The sequence below is a fragment of the Euprymna scolopes genome, chromosome 36 (genome assembly GCF_053919585.1).
Source record: "Euprymna scolopes isolate OS-2025 chromosome 36, ASM5391958v1, whole genome shotgun sequence".
Classification (NCBI taxonomy): domain Eukaryota; kingdom Metazoa; phylum Mollusca; class Cephalopoda; order Sepiida; family Sepiolidae; genus Euprymna; species Euprymna scolopes.
The window spans coordinates 73,484,379-73,502,263 of NC_136517.1; the positions used below are offsets into that span (position 1 = coordinate 73,484,379).

General features: G+C 30.3%; 1 protein-coding gene across 11 annotated transcripts in view; it reads right to left on the reverse strand.

Moving 5' to 3' along the window:
* Positions 1-3,299: 3,299 nt before the first annotated feature.
* Positions 3,300-17,885, reverse strand: part of LOC145260601 (uncharacterized) — a 494,792-nt gene continuing 480,206 nt past the window's right edge. For 6 of the 11 annotated variants that reach the window (XM_080118889.1, XM_080118883.1, XM_080118884.1 and 3 more), the window contains 3 exons: positions 16,022-16,042; positions 6,999-7,144; positions 3,300-3,703 (listed from right to left, as the gene is read on the reverse strand). In XM_080118889.1, coding sequence (XP_079975015.1) covers positions 3,675-3,703; positions 6,999-7,144; positions 16,022-16,042 — 196 coding nt within the window. In that variant the 3' untranslated portion in view covers positions 3,300-3,674. The remainder of the gene's footprint in view (positions 3,704-6,998; positions 7,145-16,021; positions 16,043-17,885) is intronic. The other 5 variants (XM_080118887.1, XM_080118891.1, XM_080118894.1 and 2 more) reach the window with 1 other exon arrangement.

Genomic DNA, 17,885 nt, shown 5'->3' on the forward strand with positions numbered 1-17,885 from the left:
GCCACTAAAAACATGCAGTATCTTTTGGAGGTAGTAGACGGGTATTTGGAATAGAGGAGGAGGAAAACTATTTACTTCTTTCACCCTACGCTTTTTTTTCAATGCAGTGAACGACCGGTTTTTCCGTGAATGTCGTCTCAGCATATTTCAGCAGTTTACGTAAAGTACTAAAGTACGGGAATGTGGCGTAATGCTCAGCCAATGAAAAATCACTTGACCAAACGACAATATAAATGTGCTGTGTGTTTTTAGCTGATAAAAATCTTAGTAAAAAAAAAAAAAAAAGTTTTGTTTGTCGCTACACATTTTATATAAAATAAATAATTCATGAAACTTAGCGAAGGTTGATTTTTTTTTAATTGTATTTCCATTTTTATTTTTGAAACTGCTATGTGATAAAGGTTTTCTATTGTGCTTTTTTTTTTTGTTTTAAAATTTGCACTCGGTATGTTCCAGTGTTTTACATAAGCTACTGCAGCATACCAGGGCAACATCAAAGAAAAATGGGTCGCTCATTGCATAATTACCTCTTTTTCATCGAAAATGTAGAATTTTTTTTCCTGGTTTAATGATATTATTGAAATATACCTAACTACAAGACTATTATTAATAATAGCAGTTATAGTAATAATATAAAACAATAATAACACTATAATAATAACAATGATATAATAATAATAAAGCAGTAGAAATATAATATTAAGTAATCCTTTTAGCAGATCGGAAAAACTGAAGCTCATTTGATTTGAAAGCAATATTGATATTTTATAAGTATTTTATTTTTGATGATTTTGCTCAACTTCTTTTGCTAAGTGTTGATTTTTTCTCTTTACAGAAAATTTAAAAAAATAACAGAAAAAAAAGAAAGAAAAAATATATACACAAGCATCTTCAGTTTATATCACTTAGTGTTTATTTTTGTGAATATTTTTTTAAGTTATGTATTGACCAAGGACATACTTTCACAGTTTGTTTATAATGATGATAATAATAGTAGTCGTAGTAATAATAGTAATAATAATAATTGCATACAGTAACATATTAGTCAAAGATAAATGACTTATATAAATTGATAATTTGTCAACAGTTTTCATTATTGTTATCAAATCTATTTGATTACAGAAAATACAAAAATTATGAATAATTATAATAAAAATAATAATTATATTAAAGAAAAAAAAAAAAAGTCCCCCTTCAGAAGAAGCAAAGTTTATTCAATTTTAAAATTTTTTTCTTTCTCTAGCAGCCAGAATTGACAATTTTGTGTCACCAAGGAATCAGCATTGTTTTAACTCGTTCCTTTATATACATGCACACGCGCACACAAGCAGAGAACAGGGTCGAGACAGTAATGCAGCCATTTTTTTTTTCTTTGGGATATTTTAGGGGGTGGGGGTGGGAAAGGGTTTTTTTCCCCCCAATAAAGAAGTGGCTGGTTGCTGACAAATGTTTTATTTTCCATGTTTTGTAGCTTTTTTTTTTTGTTAAATTTATCTTCTTCAATCATAATTTTTTTTTGTCATCTTTGCTGGTTTTAAATAGCCATTTATGTAAATTATTTTTTAAAAATAGTCGATTTTAACTCTATCCCATATATATATATATATATATATATATATATATATATATATATATATATATATCGTTTCTACAGAAAAATTTTTTTTAACTCTCACGATCACTTTGTAATAATAATTCAATAATCTTAACAGCCGAGAAATTTAAGATACATGCACACACATATATATATATGCATACACACACACACATACATACATACATACATACATACATACATACATACAAACAAACAACAAATAACTAATCAAATGCATAAAATTTAATTTTCTACCAATCTGTATACTTTTATGGATTGGCAACTGTTTGCAATTTTATTTTTTCAAAATTTTGTTCAAAGCTCTTTATCATCACACGAGTATCAAAATGGCTGCCACTGGCTCTGTTATGGACAACATTTTCTTTTGTGTTTGCTAAAACAATAACAAATTCAGAGACAAATTATACAATCAGTTTTCCACACTTGAAAAGTATACAGGTCACTAGGAAATCAAATTTTAATGCGTTTGGTCAAAGTTATTAATTGCATCTTTTTTTTCTCAACTTTTTCAGCTGTTAACTATACTGCAAGATTACCTGATAACAGATAATTGGTAAATAATTATAGAAAATAAATTCTGGCTTTAAGTTCTTATCTAACTAATCGAATATTTTTAACAGTAAAACCCCATTTTAATTCATAGTAAAAGTTTTAATTAACTTAATTCTTTAAATAAGAACTAATTTGTACAACTTTTTCTTTTTATTTCTTAGTAATCGTACTAGTTATAATAATACCAAATAAGAAATCTATCATAAAACTGATTGATCAAAAGGGGGATAATGGTCCCAAGACCCCCCAAAGGGGGAGAAGCAATGATATTGTATTATCATTAGTTTGTTGTTCTTCAAGTGTGTATATATATATATATATATATATATATATATATGTGCACATACTTACACACGTTTGTTTTTATATATATATATATATATATATGTGCACATGTGTGTGTGTGAATACACACACACATATATATATATATATATATATGTGCACATACTTACACACGTTTGTTTTTATATGTATATATATATATATATATATATATATATATATATATATATATATATATATGTGCACATGTGTGTGTGTGAATACACACACATTATATATATATATATATATATATATATATAATCTAATACAAATGTATATTTTTTATCAGAGAGGAGGAGGAGAGTTAGAAGAAAAGGGGAGGAGGAGGACACCTCAAAACTGAAATTGATATCTAAATTTTTTTTTTTTTTGCAATTAAATTTTTTTTGTTGTTTAAAATTTTGCAGATGAATTCCACATTGAGAAGCTAAATTGATTTTGCATACACATTTTCGGTAACAAAAGGATATATTTAAAAAGAAAAAAAAAATATATAATAATGGTAATAATAAATTAAAAAAAAAAAAAAATTTTCATCAGTGCCACCTTGAGGCAAAAATGTTTTTTTTTTAGGCATTGATCAAAAATCGTTTCGAGGAGAAGGGGGGAGGGGGAGGAGGAGGAGGAAGAGCTGCCGGATTTATAATAAAGCTAACAGCAGTTTCTGAATAGGATAAAGTCAAGAATATAAGAGTCACTAGAATACGAATTTGCAGACACACCAGTTGGTTTATTCGTTGTCCAATACGTTAGGAGAGTCAACCAATCCAGCTGGGTAAGGTGAAAGATTAAGGAAGGTAGGTATTATTTTGTTAATGTAGAATAGAATTTCCTAGAAGTGTTGTATGTTATTCCTTATGAGCTAGAAGGTTTTCTTTTTTTTTTATTATTATTTTTTGGTTAAGTTTTCTTTTTATTCTTTAAAGTTTTATTATGGTTTTAATTTTACTTTATTTTCTTCTCCATTTTTTTTTTTTGTTTTGCTTTTTTTTTCTTTTTTTTTTTTTTGGTTGTTGTGGTCAGTTTCATCCGGTGACAATCAAACGTGTTTCGTTTTGATTTTGTCGTCACACGGAAACTCGTAGCAGATTTATGTTGACCCCTGCACAGCAGAAATTGGTCATTTCTTAACTTTACACTCTCATTTAATTTCTTTCCCTCCAAAGAGCAGTCAGGATTATCGGTTATTAATTTCTTGGCGCAATGCTGAAAAAAGAGAAAAAAGAAAAAAAAAAATTTACTTTGGGAAGATAACAGAATCAAAGGAAAGGAAAAAGAAAAGGTCCTTGTCCAGAATTCAGCCGAATTACAAAAACAAAAATAAAGTAAAATCTATGCTGTACGTGTACATGATGAAATGAAAACATCATACTCCAAAAATAAAACTACTCGATCAATTTACGCGATTTTTGAAATATGATATCACGAGTACATTATACAGATTTTTCTTTCATTTTTGTTTTTTTAATATAGGGAGAATTCTGGACAAGAACCAAATAAAATAGAAATTGGACTCAACACCTTTGTTAGCAGATAAACACGTCTTATATTATAGGAAAGATTTTGCTATCAATAGTATATCAATATTATTGATAATAAAATATATCCTATAATATTTTATAGGATTTAGATCTCAGAAATCAAGGGACCTTTTCTGGAAGCTAACACTTGATTTCTATATGAAATATATCGCATTCAATTAAAGTTCTCTTTTCTCTGATGTTGAGTTAATAAAGCATTTAACTAAATTACAGTTTATCTTTATGTTCTTTTTTTAACGGAAATCACTCCAGACAAGGCATGTAGCTACTTGATATAAAGAGCTAAAAAGAACGAAAACCGATTATCGCAAAAAGATATGTATTACAATGAATAAATGTTATTAAAACAATCAAGTCAAATGAGCTGAAATAAAGAAAGCAGGAAATAGATCAGAAAATTCAGAAGATTCCAGGACTAGAATTCATCTGGTCTGGTGTAGCATCCAGTTAAGTGCTGTTACTAGAAGTAACATCACTTGCAGAATGTGCACCATTTATAGTTGTGTTCTTATTTATATTTGGTCGGTTGTTTTTGTTTTACAGCATATCAACCGTTTTCGGGTTATTTAACGCCGAATCCAAAGATTTTGAAGAAAATTTTTTTAATAGAATATATTTGTTGTTTTCAAGTCGGTTTCTATTTAACCCATAGTTGGGACTCTAACAGATACTATCACTCCGGGTCAGAGTGGACCTGGGAGCAATGGTAATTAAAGGGTGGCTCCACACTCCCCAATGGATATAGTTCAAGGTCATATTATTTACATTTGGAATACGATATGACACAGTGGAACAATAAAAGTGTTGCCTTAAAGAAAACAACACTACAACTTTATTTTAAAACTTTTATTGAAAAACTCAATTTAGGTAACTTGATTATGTAGTAGAGCTGACATATATTCAATGTAACCACCTTCAGCCTCAATCACCACCTTGATACGAGTCCGGAACTGGGAGCATGCCTCGGCAAGAGCTCGGCAAATACTCAGCAGATGTTAGTGATCAGGCTGGCTTTGGTATTGTGGCAGGTCGTGTTAGTGATGTTCTCGATGTATGACCAAACAAAGTAGTCCAGTGGATTCAGGTCGAGGGAGGAGGGGCTGCCAGTGAGAGAAGGGTACAAAGTCAGAGCACTCCTTCTGAAGCCAAGCCTGGGTCTCTTTGGACTTGTGCTGCCACTTCATTCCAACAGGGGATCACCACACTCTTCAGCACATCCAGGTACACTTTGGTGTTGACTTTTAAGTCAACTTTGAAGATGTGAGGTGGCATGATGTGGCCCTCACTTGGAACCACACCAAAGACCATAACCATGGCTGGAAATTTCATTGAGCTGTGCCCTCAAGCGTTGAATCATTTGGATTTGCATTTTGAGGGTGCTGGCAATGGTCCTGTTGTCATAACTTGGATCAGTAGAGAGCATGAATTGTACAGCGGTGCATCTCTAATCTCGCTCGTTGAACACTGTGTCATTTTCAGACATGATAGAAGGCTCCTATCACTCTTGGGATTTGTACACAACTGACCAAGTAGTAGATGGTCTGCAACAAAAAAAAGAAACCTGGTTTTCATCAAACTGAAATGGAATCATGTCATTTTTTCTATGGCGACAATTTTATCGTTCCACCCAGTATTTTGAATATTTGGTCAGGGTTTACTTGTATGATAAAGTGTTCTCATGCCAGATTGTCCTGACAAACCCACGTACAGAGAGACTGAAGACACTTGATTATGGTGCCTAATAGGGATTCAATCAAAAATGCGTGTCCATCAGTCCAATAATAACTTTACAACTGTTAAGATCTACTTGAAATTTGGTATAAATGATATCACACTTTCGAGATCATGTGATAATACACACCTCTGAGATCATGTGATATCACACCTATGAGATTGTTATCAGATTTCATATTTATATTTTTTGTTAAACTATTAATGACATAAGAGAAAGAATTGTACACACAATTGAAAAGATTACATTGTGTTTACATCCAAATTTTATCAAAATAATCTAAAAAATTAAACAAGATATTGTAGGTCGAAACTGAAAAGAATGCCACTATATCTATTAGTGATGGGACGATTTCAATATTTTCCCAGATTTCAATACAATTACCGATTCATTTTAAAACCTAAATAAAAATATAAAGTTTTTTTTTTTTGTTTTTTTAAAACTTTTTTCCAGATTATTGTAAAAACCCATCTAATTTGTGCATATATTTTCACAAATGTAAATAACGTTTATGGTGGGATCGTGGGATGAATTGACTTCAGTTTTATTGGCAATTTAAAATCAAAAAACATTCATCATTAGCGTAACGTCACAAAAACAAATGAAAGAAACAAAAATCTGACCCAGCATTTTTTAAAAATTGCAAATGAAATGCATTTATTCGTGGTTCTTCCAAAACAATGCATTTCATTATCTTGCAAAAGTCGTGTGCTTTTTAAAAGTCTCCTCATCATCAGTACATTTCTTGCCCTTATGTTTACACATCCATCTTGCCTGGCACGCACTTTGCTTCTCTTCTCAACCACATGGTGTATCTTTCTCTCCTTTTCTTGTGACGCACGTTTGCACACACTTGCTAATTTGCGTATGTCCTTTAATGGCTGCTACTGCTAATATTTTCGCTATTCCACTATCCTTCAGCTGCTGCTGATTTTCTCACAAATGCTCATACACATTCCATTACATTAGCACCAGCAATTGAAAATTAAGTTTTAAACAAAAAAAAAAATAAATAAATAAAATAAAAAATAACATAAAAGAATTGTTTTTGCCATTGGAAAATAGGCACAAATTTTTCTAAGACCCTGCCAAAGTTCCGATTTTTCTGATTCCTGATAATGATTCCTACTAATCGTCTCAACACTAATATTTAATGATTTTCACAGTTTAAGCTCGACTGGTTTGCAATATATGATAAAAAAATGTTCACCATTTTTATTGAGTTTACCTTCAATTATATCAGTTTTAACTTTCTGAAGTTCTCTTCTCATTTCTGCAAGAATTTCCTGTTTCAGCAATTCAAAATCACCGGAAATGCTGCTGCCTCCATTTGGCACGGCCACAGTTTCTTGACCAGTTAATGAAAGTTTTTGTCTGCAAAATACAAGTAAAACAATTAGCAACAAGAGAGAAGCAGGATATTTCAAGATTAAAATATTCAAGGTTACTAAAAGTGTAATCTTTACCCTATTTTTATGGTGACTGTTTCTCTTATTTGGAGATGCAATTAAAATCAAAGCTCTAAACCAAGATCAAACAACTTTTCTTGAGTAAAAATTTGAAAAATCCAACGTTGGTATTAATTTTTTCTATTAGTTTTTTTTTGTTTTTTTTCTTACAATAATATTGTGGGGTCTACACTGTCTCTCAAATGCATAAGTTTCATAGAAGCATGCAAATTTGCCTCCTCTTTAAATTAAAAAAAAATTACCTCTTTTTTTTTTTTTTTTTTTTAATCAGACACATATCAATAATTATTAACGGTTCTTCTCAAGAATTTCCTCTATATTTTAGTATAACAAAACTAAAAGAAAATTGGCACTTTCGCAATAATCATAATAACTCCATTTTACTAAATAGATTTGTTCTGTTTTTCATATGAAAATTTAGGACGCTACGTACAGAGGAATTGTTATTTTTTCAACTGCATTTTTCTCCCTACTGCTAATGCGACTTCAAGGAATCGAAAAAATAAAAATGCAACAACTTATTAAAGATTTGAATACAATATTCAACTCCTTTATTTAATTTAATGTTTTATAACAAAACAAAAATGAAAAAATGCAACAATATTGTAATTTTCCTTCTTTTTTAATAAAAAAATAATAGATTATATATTTTGTTAAATTAAATAAAGTAGTTGAGAAAATGTTTTTTCTTTTCTTGAATGTTTTGTTTAAGAAAAAAAAATTTCTTTACAAATAGCATCACTTTTTCTTTTGTTTGGTTTTTAATGATTTTTGCAATGTTCAAACTTTGTATTTGAAAAAAAAAAATCCTTTCTTTTACAATTACTTGAATGTTATAAAACTGTTACATTTTAATGTAACAAATTTTTATAAGATTAGTTCAATGTCGTACTCAAATCTTTAATAAGTTGTCGCACTTTTTATTGCACATTTATTTCTTTTACAATTCCTTTATAAAAAAGTAGTTGAAAATTAATTCTTAAATTCTAAAAAGTAACAATTAGCGTCCTAAATTCTTGTATGAAAAACGGAACAAAAATAAAGTAAAATGGAGTTATCTCCCTCAGCACAACGAAGAGGATTGCAAAAATGCCGAAAAAAATCTGATGTACATACTCGTGAAAATATCATAATCTAAAAATCATGTAAAATTATCAAGTAGCTTTATTTTTATAAAGAAAATTATTTTTCAACATTACAGCATTAATCTTGCAAGTTTTAATTATGTTGAGTTATCTCCCTTTGTTTTAAAGATTATTCAAAAAGGTGGACAAAACAGCCGCACTTCGGTTACTCATAAAGTTTGACTTTTTAAAAAAAATAAAACTACTTGACCAATTTTAAAAAATAAAACTACTTGTCCAATTTACACGATTTTTGGAATATGATATTTTCATTTCATCATATCGATTTGCCTTTGTTTTTAAATATGGGGGAATTCTGGAAAAGATCCTGATTTACTGCCTAATACATATGTGGGTTATAGATTTTTCTTTATTATAATTTCTGGTTTGAATTTTTGAGGGATTAATCCATATAGTAATTTATTCAATTTTCATTTTCAATCTCAATTGTTTTTTTAATTGCTCTATATAGTATATTGAACTTTCTATTAATGCAATAGATTTTAATATAAAGAAAATATTTATCTTTATAATTTTTATTATATATGATAGAGCCCTTATAAGCATTTCTCTGAGTAGAATATATTTGCCTCTTTTTTAAGCTTCATTTGCTGAATAACCTTTTGATAACCTCATGTTGGTGCTGATTGTATATTTAAGGTTTCTATTTAATGAATACTCCTGGTGCTGAAAATACAACTTTATTCAAAATTTATATTGTCTCAGAAACGATCATACACTAATTGGGTGTTGACTTCTTAGTGCCTAAATAAATGATTTTTCCGTCAGTCATTCAAACATTTGCTTTATATAATTTACTTGTAGTTAATAACAACACATTTAACATAAGACAATAATTCCTATTTTTGAGAATATGTAAAAATATATTTTGTAAATACAATATATGTCTGACTTGTCCACCAAATTTCATCATGAATAGCCAACAGGTTTTGGTTTTTCACCATTCAATGATATGTAGGGGAAACTTTGGTGATCATCTTATCAGGTGTCATCCTGAATAAGTTTTACATTCACTAAATGGTAACATCACAGGTTATTTATCTGTGAGGGTTTCTGAAAGATAATGTCTATCAAAATAATCCAGAGATTATTCTTAAACTTAATCAGGGCAGCACCAAGAGACAATTTTTCAGGTCTGCTAATCATTAAATGGTAATAAAACAAAAAGATTGAATTTTCAATAAAAGTTTTAAAATAAAGCTGTAGTGTTGTTTTCTTGGGGGGGGGGGGTTATCGTTCCACCCTGTATTTTTGGTATAATTGCACTAGGTTATAATCACAAAAATTTGGACGAATATATTTATAGCCAGACGAGATAAGAACGAACCAATCAGATCCCAGAATCGCGTTATTGAATCTCTTTGAATCTGTTCAATGCTAACTTTCCGATTTGATACAATTTGCACTAATCTCCAACCTTCTTTAGTTGTGTCTCATCAGATTTAGGAATCTTTCCATCGAATTCATTGATTTGCACAAAATTTTGTACATTTAATCCACGAATGTAGCATACTTTTGTTCGGTCAGCCATGACAGGCAGAAGTCTTTAATAATTTGTAAGCTGAATTTTACCTCATACTTTATTTATTGCGACAGGTTCTTGAGACCGAAATGTTATGCAAATAACACTCAAGATGTGTAAAAAATTCATCCAGTTAAAATGATTTCTATGCGTCAAGATTAACGAAAAGTTAATGTTATTAATTTGACTCATTCTAAAAAATGACAATGTGCAGGCATGAACTGAACACCTACCCAACAACCGGTCAAAGGATAAGTTAGATGTAAAAGAATGTCCCCCTAATGCAAATGTCTACAAATATTGCACTCAGATGAACATAGTAAATTCACCAACAGATGCCCATGATGCACCCTGGGGCTTCACGTTGGACCAAGCATCATTTTCTTCCACCATGATTCACGAACTTTGAATCTTGGATTCTCTGTAGGGGAAGCAGTACCAGTTTTATCTGCACACACACGACTGCATTCACTAAACACGTGAACATCGAAACGACTTCCAGTTTTGGCATTTCAGTTAAACAAACTAGCACTATTATCATACCGTTATGACTACTTAGTACACACACACACACACGCGCGTGCGCAAACCTTGTCCAACACATTACTGACGATGAAGCAGACACTTCGTACACACTGACATTATCATGGGTAGAAAGTTCTTCATGCATGTAAACTATTACAATCACAAGTTCGCACACACAATTATCCACAATATTTCACTTAAATTTGAATTATATTTCATTGCCATATCGTTTTTATTTGATTACTAGCAAGGAGACCTGATGTTGCCTGGGATTGAATAATGATCAACAGATGTTTTACACTATCATATTTTTATTGTCATCGAAATCAGATGAAATTGTCAATTTTTCAATAATCTAATTGATTGATTGCCTGCTCTAGTTGGGGACCCACTGTGGTGCACCAGAAGGAAGTTTCACATGCCTCCCCTGCAATAACCGTCCACAATATGTTGTAGTCTACATTGCACTGTAGAGAAACTCCTGTTCATTTTATGAAATCATTTTTTATATATAATAGCTTGAATTAAAGTTTAGAAAGAAAAAGTTAAGTATCATGCTTCAGTTGTACTCTGAACAGAAACATTCATTTTGAATGCGCTCTAGTCATCCTCTTGATTTTATATACCAGGCCTTTCTGCTTGTGTGGTAATAACCCTTCCCAAATTACTTGTGATATTAATCTGTGTAAAGTGTTAACTTTAGTCAAAATCGCCCGTTCTTTCTTTCATTGGAATTATTGAAAACATTCTGATATAAAATCTATCTAAGAGCACGGCCATGCACAGAAAGTAACTTGGTGTAAAATTTCATAAAATTGGCTGGATGGTTTTCGAATCCATAGGGAACAAACGCACAAAGTTCCTTTTATATAGTAGAAAATTATATCATCATTAGTTCACACACAGGCCATTATCAGAGATTACTCATTGATAATAACTTGCAGTGTTTTCTGGAGTCTAGCTGACAGCAAGTGCCCCCAGATCTCTAGTTCTCGCAACCTCTTTCAGTAACCTTCACTAACTTCTGTGCTATCGTAACAGCCGTTTATCATTGATTTCTCGCTGACAACGACCATTGATATGCACTGGAATTTGGGTGGTCATTAGCCTTAGTTCCTGTACCCCTCACACTCATTAAGTGGAGGTCTGGATAGTGTTTTTCCCTACTCCGTGATCCTTCTGTTCTTCTTAACCCTTTTATGAATATTTTGTGTTTAATGACATTTTTTTTTAGGAAAAGGGAGACAGTTTATAAGATTTCTTGTAGTTTCTGTTTTGTTAGTTTCATGTGGCATTTCTTCCATCTTTTGTTTTGTTGCACTTCCCTGTGCGGATGGTTAGCATTTGTAATCCATGCAAATTAGATCACACATTCGAGTGTTTTCCTTAAGATTTATGTTGTGTTCATCAATACTATCTGCTGTATAGTCGCAAATATTTTATGAGACTCCGACACATGCATAAATTACCTATACTTAAAATACATTTATCTTGTTCGATTTTTTCAATGAATTAATGTATAAAAGAATTTTATTATAGCATTAGTATAAATTAATGAGTGGAATTATGTTAAAAGTGTCAGGATCGCAAGTAATGTTTTGAAGTATTGAGAAGGAAAAAGGAAAGGGAGACAATTGTCAGAAAAAAGAAAGGGAGACAATTGTCAGGAAAAAAGAAAGGGAGACAATTGTCAGGAAAAAAGAAAGGGAGACAATTGTCAGGAAAAAAGAAAGGGAGACAATTGTCAGGAAAAAAGAAAGGGAGACAATTGTCAGGAAAAAAGAAAGGGAGACAATTGTCAGGAAAAAAAGAAAGGGAGAGAACTGGTAGGAAAATGTAAGAGAGCACTTGATTTAAATAACTAACCTATTTAGATGGTAATATAGGGAAGGGGGGGGGACAAAAATAAAAACAGAACAAAAAAAATCTGTTTCCATCTCTAGAAAGTATATTTACTTATATGTACAAGATTCACTCGTAAATTTATTAACTGATCATTATAAGTTTTGCACAACAGCTGCTGGGTGTATGCAGTCCAAACATGGGCTATATTTAGTTCAATTTAGTTTTATGTAAATAGGAAAAAGGAAGTAGATGCATTTTGTGAAAAATCAAAAATCTCCAACTTATGTGAATTTTGGCAATAGGTATTTAATGTTAATTTATAAATATTCTCTAAATTTAATTTCTTTGAAGTATTTAAAGTTTTTTTTGGGGTGGGGTGGGGGTAATGTGGATAAACCCTCTATTTTTTACCATATCAAAGTCTGGAGGTCACTCAAGGATAAGAGTTAATAAGCACTGGTGATGGTGGAAATTAGATGAGTTAATTTATTTTAGAGGACAACTCATCAAGAAACTGTTCAGGTTGAACTTAAAACTGACTGTTATAGTCAGCTGGGAAGCAGCTGTTATATTGTGTTCCAGAAATGAACAATTCTGAGGGGGGGGGGAAAGATTTCAGATTTGCATTGAATTTGATCCATAGTCATACAACACCAATTAAGTAAGATTCCTTGAATTTCAATTTCTTCTAAAAGTCCTTAAGCCTTATTGTAGTCAAAATGTTTACGATATCTTTATTTTTATCTTTGTAAAGGGGCATAAAAGTGGTGAAAAATATTTGTCGGAGGAATTCATTTTAGGCGTCCTGGGACAGGTATTTTTCTGATATGAAATAAATACAAGCGGGTTATTAAAAAACAAAACAAAGCAATACAAAGTGTTTCTCTTCATTGTTAAATATGCAATGGTATTGTTATCAAAATGAAATTGAGTGAATCTTAATTTTCAAAACTCTTTAGCATTACACAACACATCTCAACAAGATGTGTCACATTCTTAATAGATATTCTTTGCATAAAAACACTACTTATGTTCAGTTTTTTTTTTTTATTATTACATTCTACTGCCGTTATAAACCCACTCCATTACAAATCTCACAATCCTTCAAAGATATTATGCCATGTTAAAAAAATATTTAGAAAATTAAAATAATGGAAGCATTAGTTTTAAAAAAAAAGGGATAATAAAGAATTACATTTTTATTTGTTTCCATTTTTTTGATATTTCATTTCATTGTTAGATTTGTTAACTCCATTTCACAAATAAACTGATTTTGTTTAACACAGGATTCAAGCTATTGGCTACATTTTTAGGGGGAGGGGGTCAGCATAAAAAAATATATCATTCAAACATTACCGTGTTTGAATATATGGTTAAGTGAGAGTTTAGTTTAAAGCTTCACCGCTCACTCATTTTTCAACCAAATTTCCAACAATTATTACAGTTTATAGATCATCTTCTCTGCTATATTATGAAAAAAATTTTCAATTTTTGTTCAGTAAAACAAAAGTTAGGATGAATTTACTGGTGTTCAAAATCATAAAAAATGTAAGTAGGTGAGCGACGTTTTTTATGACTGGTTTCAATAGCAACCATGTTGCTTCAGCGACTACTGTTGCTACCAATTCACTGCTCTCACAAAAAGAGAAGTAACAAGTGAAACGGAGAGAATGAAAAGGGGATAATTGGAGGGATTTTATTGAAAGCAGACGAGTGCCATATATTGTTATTACATATGTGTATGTTATGTTTGTGGGGGCAAAAAAATAAGACTGAAATTAAACAAAGTACAAGTGAATTTACTAGAAGCCTGGAAAAATCATGGATTACAATAGAAAAATGCGAGCATGAAAAGTAATATGGTTAAGCTTAAACATGGAAAAGTAAAGGACTAGTTCTTAAAACTGGAAAAGAAAAGGACAAGATATTCTAACAAAAAATATAATAAATTTATAACTTACAATATTGCAGCATTAAGAATTTTTTTTAAAAATTCAATTTATAACATTATGTAACCAATTTTTAATGCTGCAATATTTTAAGTTATAAATTTATTATACTTTTTACTAGAATATCTCGTCTTTTTCTTTTCCAGTTTTAACAACTAGTCCTTTACTTTTCCATGTTTAAGCTTAACCATGTTACTTTTCATGCTCGCATTTTTCTAATTTAATAAACTTTTAAATTTAGGTCTTCATGTGTAGCCTGTAAGTCGCTGATTCAGAATATGTTTGATTTATTAAAATTCTGGTCAGTGTACTTTTTTTAAAAAATATTTTGCCTCACAGTAAAAACTTTATCAAAAAAAAAAATCAGCCATTTTTGCTGACATTTAAAAAAATTTTTTTTTAAAAGATTTTCCATTACCAGGCCCAAAATTTTCAATAAATACGTTAAGTGTCAATATGAAGCTATATGTTTGAACCTAGCATAACAAACTCAAAAACCTCACCAGGCATTAATCACTTGTCCTACACTCAAAATATCTTGCAAAATATCAACATTTTTAAGTGACAATTTTTTCCCCTATTTTTTCTCAGTCTTTTTTTTTCTAACTTCTATGGGTTTTTTTTTCACGTTTCCAGTTATGCATTACACTCAGGCAAAAAAAAAAAAAAAAAAAAAAAATCAACAATGATTTGAACTAATTTACTTTTGAACCTATTGAAACTGAGTTTAAGAATATTTTAATTTATTTCCTAGGGGCATAAGTTTTCTATTTACTGTAAATTTATCCCCCTCCCCAACCATCTCAATGTTTGAATGACAATACTATAGGGTTAGCAACTAAGATTTCACCGTTTTTGTTTGTTTGATTTTTTTAAATTTTGAAATGTATTATGTTTTCAAATTTGGAAACTATATTTTGGGGAATGGGTGTAATTCTATTTTGAAATAGTTTTTTTTTAAGTAAATTTAAATTTTTTTTGTTTTGCTTGTTTTAGATTATGCCATTATTTAACCAATTTTTCTTTTAATTCAATTATGGTATGGCATGGTTATTCAATTATTAAATGAATGAAATTGCTTTAAAACTAATTTTGTGAAGGTATTTTTTTTTAACTAAAATAATTGGCTGCAAATAGCTTCCAAAATTTTCAATACATACATGAGGATTTTTTTTAAAGAGTTTTAGAGCCAGAAATGATCTATTCAATAGTTTAAATGCTACCTAATGCATGTCCAATTTTGAAGGGTCATAAACATAGAACAAGTCATTCCCTTTTTAAATAAAATATTAAAATTGTTTACAAAGAAACTGAAATGCTCAATTGTGGTTCCAATTTTGTCATTTTTTTTAAAAAGTAGAATTAAATAATAATTTAATTTTATATTACTGCATTTTTTATTTCAATAAATAAAGGAATAATATTAACAAAAATAATATGTAAATCACATAGAGGCAAGAAGTTATCACACAATTTTATTGATATATGTACTTTGAAAGAACAAAATAACAGTGGTGGAGGGTAAATGTGTTAAAATTACAAACAATCTTTATTCAAATTAAAGAGTTGGCAGTCAATTTGGATAAATTTAAATAAAAAAAGCAATTAATTTCTAAATGAAATGGAAATGGGTAAAAATTTATCAATTATTTTAAAGGTTTGACAATGAGTTATTATATTTTGGAGTAGATAGGGGTAGGAAATAGATTGGTGGATGAATGAGAAAGAAGGTTTGATGGGGAATGGTAAGAAAAGAAAGAGAATGCAAGACTAAAAAAGATGACTGATCCACTTACGATGGCACAGCAAAACTTTTCCTTGGCAAAAAAAAAAAAATTAAAAAAATAATAAGATAAATATATATGTTTTTAACTAAAAAAATAAATCAAAATATTCTATATACATGTGTAGATATTCATTAACATAGTTAGAAAGGGGGGGGAGTTCAATGATATCATAAACTCATACCTTTTCTAGCATCAACAATCGATCTGAACTTTGAAATTGTTGACAAGATGATCATCAATGATATCCATTTGATCAGTCACTCAACTCTGCTTTAAAATCGAGGGATTTCGTCGTAGGCTCAAACATGGCTGCATTCAAAAACAACTTGATACCCACTTCAACAGGAAATATTATGTTTCTGAATATTTTAGATGAGGATTAATTATTTGTGTTATTTAGATTCTTCGGACTACTGTTCTCAGTGTTATTTGCAATGTTTCGCCATTCAAACATTCATCAGGTGTATCTTGCCGAACTCTGGAATCTGCTCAGAATTTGTAATAGAACCCTTTATTTAATCCATACAGGTAATATGCTCTTGTTCTGCTGGGCAGAAGTCCTAAGTAATTAGCAACTGTATCTTGAATATCACACACACTGAGGATTGAACTTTCAACCACCAAAAGAATGTAACTTTACAACTGAATTTTTTCCAAGCCATGGACAATTCTAGTTAAGCTAAGAAGTTTAAACCCATTTTGTTTTTTAGATGTACTGAAGAAGGTCAGAAGTCACATCGACTGAAATGTTGGGAAAATAACACTCAAGATGAGAATGGTAGTCTGAAAAAATTAAATAACTGGAAATATTAACTTACAATGGGCACTTAAATAGACGAGGTTCAGATGATTGGGGATCTGTAGCTATTACAATTAAAGTTTTAGTTGCAGTCCCTCCAATTCCCTGTTTGAAACAGCTAGATAAAATGCCCCTCCAATTCACAAAAAGCGTATATGATAAAATTATTTTTTTTAACAGGAAATACTTCACAGAAATGAAAAGGAATTAAAAACATCCAACAGAAATCTTTACATAAAAGAGGAAATGGCATCACACATCTTGGCAGATTCCAGTTTTAGGCTGGTGCGTTGGATGGGATCAGTCTATGGCCTGACTAACTGTTTGGACATGCCTTGAAGAACTAGTCCAGCAAACTGTAGTCATACACCAGGCCATTCTATTTGTCGATGGGCCAATTACTCAGTGCTAAACTTTGCCAATCACATAAAGAGAAAATAATACCCCAAAACATGCGACTACTATGCAATCTCCAACTCTATTTAAGAAGCCTGGCCTTTTTAATGGCCTACAGCTGCATCAGTAAAATAGATGAGGTTGAGGTAATTAGGGATCCATTACTATTATAATTAAAGTTCACATCTTTATTTCTGTGCACAATATTCAATTTCACTAGACGTAGACATTTTGAATAAAAATAAATACACAAAATATTGAATCCTACCAATTGATTAACAAAGTGACAGATAAATGCAGATTTGATGCAATGACACTATTTTAATCTGCATTTTATTTTTATTTTTTTAAATCTATACCATTTATTTAAACAAAAAATAAGAAAAAAATGACTTTAAAAGTTTAATATAATTATTACAGTATCGTTTAGCCATTAAATTATCAACTGAATCAAATTGTTATAAAACTATAATTTTGTTAATTTTGAAAAATAGTAATTGGTGTACCAATATTTCCTCCTGTATCAGAAAACACACTATGTGATATACATACACTTGTGCCCGATATTATTCATACCCCCTCTTGAAAATTGAGTTTATTAGGTGTAGCTTTGTAAGAATTTATTGTTTACGTCCATATTGATACATGTTCTTAATAAACCTCTTCTGATCATTTTCG